General features: G+C 36.6%; 2 protein-coding genes across 2 annotated transcripts; one reads left to right on the forward strand and one right to left on the reverse strand.

The window, feature by feature from the left end:
* The first annotated feature begins 2,544 nt into the window (after positions 1 to 2,544).
* Positions 2,545 to 4,590, forward strand: LOC139877393 (BTB/POZ domain-containing protein At5g60050-like). Its single transcript, XM_071864814.1, has 2 exons — positions 2,545 to 3,233; positions 3,620 to 4,590. Exons 1-2 carry the CDS (start codon positions 2,652 to 2,654, stop codon positions 4,526 to 4,528), a joined length of 1,491 nt encoding a protein of 496 aa, XP_071720915.1. The 5' UTR covers positions 2,545 to 2,651; the 3' UTR covers positions 4,529 to 4,590.
* Positions 4,591 to 5,466: 876 nt separating this feature from the next.
* Positions 5,467 to 6,399, reverse strand: LOC139874407 (uncharacterized). Its single transcript, XM_071861842.1, has one exon. The coding sequence runs from the start codon at positions 6,397 to 6,399 to the stop codon at positions 5,467 to 5,469; it is 933 nt and encodes a 310-aa protein (XP_071717943.1).
* Positions 6,400 to 9,294: the final 2,895 nt, after the last annotated feature.

Below are 9,294 nucleotides of genomic sequence, written 5' to 3' on the forward strand. Positions count from 1 at the left end.
ATGAAAGATAAACCAACTAACCATGCTTTTCACCTTGTATTGGCATAATCACAGCCCTAATTTTAGGTGTAAAGTGATCCACTTTGCACCTAAAGTGAAAGGAGGCCAAAGCATGCTCGGATGTAAAGGTTGCAACTTGCCAAATTGCTGACAGAGAGGAGATGCGCCGCTTCTGAAAGAGATGCGCCTCATCCCTATAGTTTTTCATGTTTCAGATTCAAGTCCTCGACTGCAGATTCAATGCCAGGTCTCGATGAGCCGCATCGAGATGGTGATGCGCCGCATCACACGTGTTTGATGCGTCATATCAGTTAAAAGCCCCGCATCCAAAACCTTCTGCATAAAATGCTGCATGGATGCGCCGCATCCCTTGAACGATGCGCCTCATCGCTCACCAGAACTAGATTTCTTGTTGTTTAAGGTCTCCACACTCCAACAACTAATGCCATGTAAGGGGCTTCATTTTTCATCAAAAAGTGACACTAAGGTGTGAGAAAATCATTACGAGAACTCCTAGATTTTTTATTATTATTATTGTTATATCGAAAAATTTAATTCACATCCGTAAAGAAACGAAAGATTTAAGTAATTTATGTTTGTTCGTTTTTGTTTTCTTTTTTCTATTCAGACGATAACCACATAAATCATACGGTATTTGTTTCTAAATACTTTTTTGAATTTTTATTATATCTATAATTAAGGTTCTTTTTTTAATAAAAATTTACTAGTAATAATGAAACTTTGTTTAGTAATATTTGATGGAGTTTGCTAACTACAACTCTTACGATTGTCGTTAGCATGCATAAATTGATTATACATGGCGGTTACACAGTTACTTTATGATCGCAATTATTGAAATGTACAATCATTTTTTGCACGTTAACGATAGTCTTAAGAGTTGTCGTTAGCAAATTCCTTATTTGATTACAATTGATTCAATAAATACATGTTGCATAAAGTGGGTGAAGCCAGGGAGCATGTGATTCGACTCCCTCTTCATTAACGGAGCTCAATTTAGATTCTGATTTTCTTCTCGTTCTGGAGAAACTATTCGATTTTCTAAAGTGCATAGCAAGCTTTTTAAGCCGATATCAAAAGACTATAAGGTTAGTGTAAAGCTGGATATATTTAGAAAGAGCATGGGCCTGTTTGGAGGGGATGAAACAGTTTTTTCTCTCTTTTTTCCTTTTTTGTTACGTTACGATACTTATTTTAGATTATGTTTTTTATTCTTTTTGGTTTGGTTTAGTTTAGTTCGTTACCTTTTCTGCTTGTTAGTTAGCATTTTATGGCGTTTGTGATCTTTCGTTTAGTCTAGGGGTGTGCATAATATCCGAATCCGAATTATCCGAAAACCCGATCCGAAAATATCCGAAAATTCGGATATCCGGATTTTCGGATATCCGAAAATCGGATATCCGGATTTTTAGATTCGGATGTCGGATCGAATTTTCAGATTTTTCGGATATTCGGATAATCCGATATCCGAAATAAAATACACTTATTATTAGTATATTTATATTTATATTTACAGATTAGTAGCCTAATGAGTTATGACTTATGGGCTATATAGCTTTCAAGGTAAACTAACATTTTAACTTTTAAGAGTAAAAATATCAAAGAAACAATCAATCGTTAAAAAGAGTAAAGTAGAGTACTGTGATTTATTAATACTTTTTTTTGCTGAAACTGACTTGCATTCATATTTGAATACGCTTTTCTTTTGCTGAAACTGACTTGCATTCATATTTGGATATGCTTTTTGTTTGGTTCATCCTCAAAAGATGGATATTGTAACGATTATGACATACTAATTATAACTTGATTCACCTTCTAGAACTATATTATATTTACATTAATGAAAAAACATAAGGTTATTATATGATATAGAATAAATCACGATATAAGTAATATATCACAGTACATCTAAAGTTATAAGAAATATAACAGTATAGGTTAAGCATATAATTAGTGAATATCTCTATATAAATAGCTAACTAGATAATTGTTATGTTTGTGTTATGATGATGTGTTAATCGTATTTTGAACTTTGTTATATTTGTTACGATGATGTGTTAATCGTGTTTTGAACTTTTGTAACACGAAATTAAAAATGTTGAACTTACATGTATGTTACTTATGTAATATGAGTTTTGTCATTTGTATTTTTTGTATTTATTAGATACAGTTCGGATATTCGGATAATCCGGTATCCGAATTCGAAATTTCGGATATCCGAATTTTGGATATCCGAAATTTCGGATTCGAATTTCGGATGGCCGAATTCACTATCCGAATTTTCGGATATCCGAAATTCGGATATCCGAAATTTCGGATATCCGGTTTTGCCCAACCCTAGTTTAGTCCGTGTCTTTTTTATTCTTTCTATCGTTTGATCAAATCCTTTTTAAGATCGTTAGTTTTTTACTTTTTTTCGAGAAAAAAAAAATTAAAAAAAAAATCTTCAATAATCAAAGACCTGGAGAAATAAAATATTTAGCACTCGAATCAATCATTTTGACCACATTTACAGAGACCCATATTCCCTCACACGTCACACTATTCAACACACTCACAGAGTTTCACTGAGATCTCCTTTAAACACATCAAATCAAACAAAAATCACCACCAGAAACAATTAAAATTCATCAATGGCAGCATCATCTGATCTCACCAAATCAAAACAACAAGTTTCCACTATGTTAAAACAAGGTTTCATTTCCGATCTCTTCCTTTCTCCGCCACAACCCGAAACCCCGACCCCACCCACCCAAAGCCCGATCCGACCCATACCCACACCCACTGCCACACCCAGTCCCACTCTGTTCGAAATGATGTCAGAGGAACAAGCGCGTGACTCCACGAACCACCAACACCAACAGACCGTCGACCCGACCCGGGTCCGAATAGAAGAACGGGTCGCCAGGGTTTTATCTGAAGCTCCGTTTAGAAACCCAGGTGAGTGGGGGTTAGGGTTTGGTGATGTGAAGCTCACATGCACGGCACGTGATGGGTTCAGTGTGTCAATGGATGTTCATAGGGAAGTGTTGGTGGGCCGGAGCCGGTTTTTTAAAGATAAGTTGGGCCTGAGAAGTGGGTCCCATCATTCTGTTGAGATTTGTGAGTGTGATGATGTGGTGGTTTATATTGAAACATTAGTTTTGATGTATTGTGATGATCCTAAAGTTAAGATGGTTGGTGAACCTGTTTCTAAGATCTTAGGTTTGCTCAAGGTATGCATTTTACTTGCTATTTATTTATTTATTTATTGTTATTGTTATTGTTATTTAATTTAATTGATGTGATTTATTGTGTTGTTTGGTGTGATTTTGTGAACCGTGTACTGTTGATTTTGTATAAATGTTTATGTACTCCGTACTAGAAATAACAAAACTGTTGTGTTCTAAATAGTAAAAGAATAACTAAAAATTTCATGCTAATTTGGATTCTAGATATGGCCAGTTTGACCCAAAAAGTCAACCAATTGGACAACTTTTAGCGAAATTGATACCAGATTTATGATTCCACTTATGATTTTGGCGAAACTTGATTGCTATTTTGGTGACATTTACCGTTAATTTGATCATGTAGCAACATTATTATTCATCCTTGATTGTAGGTATGCGATGCGTTGAAATTCGATGATGGAATATCATCGTGTTTAGAGTATTTAGAGGCGGTACCTTGGTCCGAAGATGAAGAAGATAAAGTGATAACAAATCTTAACGAACTTCATAACGATCACGAAGTTTTACAAAGAGTAGCATTCGATCCAACAACTTCATCAAGAATCGATGATATTTTCATGAGGTTACTGACCGGAGTACTACACGCAAAAGACGAAAAAGCCCGTAAAGAAATGAAATCCCTAATTTCTCGATTACTTAAAGAAGAAAAATCCCAAAATACATATGAAATCTCTAAAGAAACGCTTTATACTATTTGTGACAAATGTGTTACTTCTCTTATACTTTGCTTATCTGAAGCAAATGAAAACAGGGGAATGATGAGTGAAATATCTCGACAAGCTGATAATCTCGAATGGGTTGTCGATATCTTGATTGAAAAACGAATTTGTGAAGAATTTGTTACGTTATGGTCGGGTCAAAACGAGCTTGTAATACTTCATTCAAAAGTTCCAATAATGTATAGACATAAAATAAGCAGGATTACTGCACAGTTATGCATTGCGATCGGTAGAGGAAATGTTTTGGTGCCAAAAGAGACACGCGTCGCTTTACTTTCAACATGGTTGGAAGCTTTGTATGATGATTTTGGATGGATAAAACGCGGCTCGAGATCAGTTGACCGTAGGTTAATTGAAGATGGAGTGAGTCAGATCATTCTTACGTTGCCGTTAGCACAACAACAGTCGTTCTTGATGAGTTGGTTTGATCGGTTTCTTGAAAAAGGAGATGATTGTCCTAACATACAACGCGCGTTTGAGATTTGGTGGAGACGGGCTTTTGTTAGGCAACCGGTGGTTGAACCGCAGTTGCAAATAACCGTGTGTGATTACCCGAGCTGATTTATGTTTATGAACACGGTGTGTGATTACCCGAGCTGATTTAGGTTTATGAACAAATATGTACATGCACAAATAATTCATGTCACATTGTTGTATGCATGCCTATGTTTAAATGTTGTCTCATCTAGCTTTAAGTTTGTTAAATTCACTTTTTTGGTAAGTTAACATTCAACACTGATTAAAAACATACTTATATTAGAACTTGAGTCTTGAATGGTGCGTAATCAGTCAAGGCTTTTCTAGATTTCAAGCTTTTGATGTAATCAACATAAAGTCAAGAAGGTAAAGAAGTCGACGAAAATTACTATTTACTACGAGTAATATACAATACCCCCATCAACTCCTTGGCCCAATCTTGTTAGAATGAATCAAATATTAAAGGCCCAAACGTGCATGTCATGATTTTAAAAAAGGGAAATTCGCCCAAATACACTTTTTTAAAAACTTTTCTTCCAAAATACACTTTCGGGAAAAAAATTGTCTATTTACACCATTAAGTCGACCACCCATTGGGTCGACTACCCCTATACCCGGTCGACCATTATAGTTTTCAAGGTAGTCGACCAACATGCTTCATTGATGTTGGTCGACAACTTCAATGATGTGGTCGACTGCAAGGTCGACCGACTTGCTAGCCATAAGTGGGTCGACTAACCCTATTCGACCATCCTTGCGTTGTAGGCGACCGATTAGTGGGTCGACTAACCCTATTCGACCATCATGAGTCCCAATGTAGTCTGCCATCCAATTTAGTGAAATAAACTTTAATTTGAACAACAAATATTATATATTATCTCATACTACATTTATTGATTACACAACAAATAACACAAGTTACAGACACAACACATACACGACAGTTAAACGGCTAGAAAACATACGAACACACATACCTATCATCCATGGCAGTTAAACACATTTAAAACACAAAGAAGAAGCTAATCATCACTCAAATTGTAAGTGGAGCCAAATTGTGTTGAGCACGAGTCTTCACGTTTTCCTTTACCCTTGCCCTTTACCAACCCCTTCGGCTTTGCCTTTGTTTTTGAGTTACACTTGGACTTTTGTTTACCTTCAGAAAGATCATAATGTGCGGTGCAAGTTGATCTAGTATGTCCATATTCCAAGCAACGACTGCATTTTCTTTTAGATTTGAAATTGTCTTTGTCCTCTCCTTGGGACGGTATACGAGCAGTACTCTTCGGTCTACCCGATTGTCGCTTTGTAACCAATGGCGGTAGGACGGTTTGTAGGTGTCCTGGATCTATCCATTCAGAAATATGATCTAGCGGGTTAATATCTTCCATGTATGCCGACTTGTACGTTTCAGTGTGGAAATACTTCTGAACGTGTGTAGTAACGTTACGTAGGACAAAATACCTTGCTACTGCCATTACATGTCCACAGGGTATACCGGAAAACTGCCATTGTTTACATGTGCAAGTTTTATCTTGTAGATTGACTTTACCGCCTTTTTTCATATCCAATACCTCAAACTTAACTTGTGATATCGGTTTGACAGTCCAACTAATAGACTTACGATTTCTTTTACCAAGCTTACGCTCTGCATATGGTGTGACAGGGGTTGTTAAACCATCGGCAGTGTTTCGGTGTTCCCAAAACCATTGTTGAACTGAAGCTCTAAAGAATTCAAGAAGCATTGTAATCGGGAGTTTCCTCGCATGAACTGACAGTGCGTTCATTGACTCTGCACTATTAGAAGTTAGGTAAGCATACCGAACACGATCTGCATGATGTCTAGACCATCTGTTGAACCCAACAGTAGTGAGTGTACGTGCACTGTCTGGGATACGTCGTGCTAGTATACCATAGTGGTGATCAAAATCAGATTTTCTATACGCTTTGCACATTTTTCAGTAGTGCCACTCGTAACTTTTAACCCTTTTAGACACACTTTTGAGGTTTTCCAACAAATGTCTAGCACATAGTGCATGAAATACTTCTGGAAATACGTTTGATATTCCAGCAGCTATTGCAGGTGCCCTGTCAGATATAATGGTAAGATTAACAATACAACACCCCGAAGACTGTAGAGAGTCTCTTAGATTACCAAAAAACCATGTCCAATGATCGGTGGTCTCTCCTGCTCCAATACCGTAGGCTAATGGAAGGATTCCATTGTTAGCATCCATAGCGACAGCAATCAAGTTAGTCCCCAAGTAACGACTTTTTAAATGAGCCCCATCGACTATGATTACTGGTCGTGCATAGTTAACAAACGAACGTGTCTGCATATTAAAGTATTGAAACATTATTTTTAAATACGAGTTGAATTAATAAGTAAATAAAGAAAGCATTAAACATACCGCTGCACCAATGGACATGTAACTCATAACAAATCTGCCTTTGTTGTCCGTTCGAATGTTGGTTACACTACCTGGGTTAGACAATCTAAGATTATATAGATAATTAGGTAGTATTTGAAAGGAATCTTCAAGACTACCCCTCAACATCTCAATTGCGTAACATTTGGCTTTCCATGCTTGGTGGTATGATAGACTTATTTTAAATCGCGCCGACATATCAGTCCTTATATCATTCGGTCGATAGACACGACCTTCTTGTTTCATCACCTCTTTCAGTATATTACCTAGGACCTTCTTGGTGGCATGCTTATTGTTCGGAAGAATTTGGGTATTTGAGCACGTGTGTAGATCATTCAACTTCCGTACTTGAAAGTTGTTGCTATCTTGTATACACCTAGCAGTAATTTGCCATGAACAATTTGGTGATATGCATGTAGCTGTATACCTTGACTTGTTTGAGTACTTTGGTTTTATCTGGAACCCTTCAGTAACACACTTTGTACGTAATTGCATAAGAAAATCTTCCTTGTTTTTGAAAGTCTGATTCAATTTAACTAGATCTGAGGTTTCATATATTGTCATTGATCTAGGTTTCATTTCGGGTTGGGTGTTCGACAGTAACGGTGGCATGTTCCAAAATATATCATCTGGTTGGGGATTATACTTAATTGGCTGGTCATAAGTTTGTGTTTGGTCGACGTATTCATCTTCGTATTCATCATCACTATCAGGAACATCATCCTCATCAACTATGTAGTTAGAAAAAGGGTGTTTTGTTGGTTTGATTGGATTCACATTTTCCATATCATCATGCTCAGATCCGCTTTGATCAGATGTAGGTAGGTCAACCATGTAATGATCTTTGTTACCTTCAAACGGTGGTTGTTTATCATTCAACAAATTGGTGTATTGTATTTGTTGGTTGATTTCATCTGTGGTTTGAGTTTGTAAGTTGATCTGATTTACAGATTGATTTTGTAGGTTCGAATTATTTGTGTATGGATGTGGTTGGTTGCACTGATCAGTGTATGGGTGGTGTAAGTTGAACTGATTGTTACTTTGGTGTTCTAGGTCGTACTGATTGATGGTTGACTGTTGTAGGTTGAACTGATTGATGGATGACTGTTGTCGGTTGAACTCAATACTGTATGGATGATGTAGGTTGAACTGTTGATTGGATTGCTGATGTAGATTGAACTGATTATTGGATGGATGATTAAGGTTGTACTGATTATTGTAAGGATTTTGTAGGTTGAACTGATAATTGGTCGGATGTTGTAGGTTTAACCGATTATTGTATTGTTGTTGTTGTAGGTTGAACTGATCATTAGGATTAGTAAGGTTTCGACCTAAAACATGCATTGAATTCGTAATATCTTCTAGATATATGTGAACGGGTTGATTTGAGATAGCGAAATTCATAAAATCATTAAAATCATCTTCATCATCAGTGATATCCAAGACACAGTTATCGACAACGTATTTCATAGATATAACTAAATCTTGTGAAACATCAATTTTTTTTTAACACATATTTTAACAAAAGCGTACGATTTAAGGGTTTGTTTGGCGCGATGGTAAGTTTCAAAGGTACTCTGGGACAATTAAGTGGCATATAAACTATATGATTATTGACATGTTCAAAATAACCTCCTGAACAAATATATATCTTTAACTTACTCATCACTAAATATGTAAAGACATATAAAGTAGGGATTACTCACCAATAAGTGATGACCTCAAACTGCGCAAAGAGTTAACTTTAACTACTAAGTTGTTGTGAATATGAATCTGGTGTGTTTGAATATCGATCAAGTATGGTGTTTATTAAATATGGGAATTACTTATGGGATCCCATTACTTATAGAGTACAAATGGATAACAGGAATAAAAGGATCTACGTTATCCAATTAAATTCATGAAAGGTGAATTTCCTATTCGTAGCTAATAAGTATAAGAAATGTTATCTAAATGTGGGACCTAGGTTGCCTTTTTAATCATGAAAGTCCACTGTGGTCGACTACTTCATATATGGTGGTCGACTATGTCATTTTTATTAAGTGGTCGACCCACATCAGGGTCGACCACAGTGTATTTAAGCAGGGGTCGACCACATTTTCCACTGTGGTCGACTACTTCATATACGGTGGTCGACTATGTCATTTTTATTAAGTGGTCGACCAACATCAGGGTCGACCACATTGTATGTAAGCAGTGGTCGACCACATTTTACACCAGTGGTCGACCAGTCATTTGGTGACTGTCAAAAGATTACAGTGGAGCATGTTCAACCTGCTGACCTAATATGCCAACACAAACATTAGAGCTACCTTTTACAGTGGAGCCTGTTCAAAATACAATACCAACACAAACATTAGATCTACCTTTTACGTACTTCGATTAGAGATCTAAAGAATGTCTTCCCCATCCTATGTCTGT

The sequence above is a fragment of the Rutidosis leptorrhynchoides genome, chromosome 11 (genome assembly GCF_046630445.1).
Source record: "Rutidosis leptorrhynchoides isolate AG116_Rl617_1_P2 chromosome 11, CSIRO_AGI_Rlap_v1, whole genome shotgun sequence".
NCBI lineage: Eukaryota > Viridiplantae > Streptophyta > Magnoliopsida > Asterales > Asteraceae > Rutidosis > Rutidosis leptorrhynchoides.

Bases quoted from the DNA above. Each gene is read 5' to 3' on its own strand.
- LOC139874407 (XM_071861842.1), bottom strand. From the start codon at position 6,399: ATGTGCAAAGCGTATAGAAAATCTGATTTTGATCACCACTATGGTATA.
- LOC139877393 (XM_071864814.1), top strand. From the start codon at position 2,652: ATGGCAGCATCATCTGATCTCACCAAATCAAAACAACAAGTTTCCACT. The intron at 3,234-3,619 runs GTATGCATTTTA...CCTTGATTGTAG, and splicing joins AGATCTTAGGTTTGCTCAAG to GTATGCGATGCGTTGAAATT.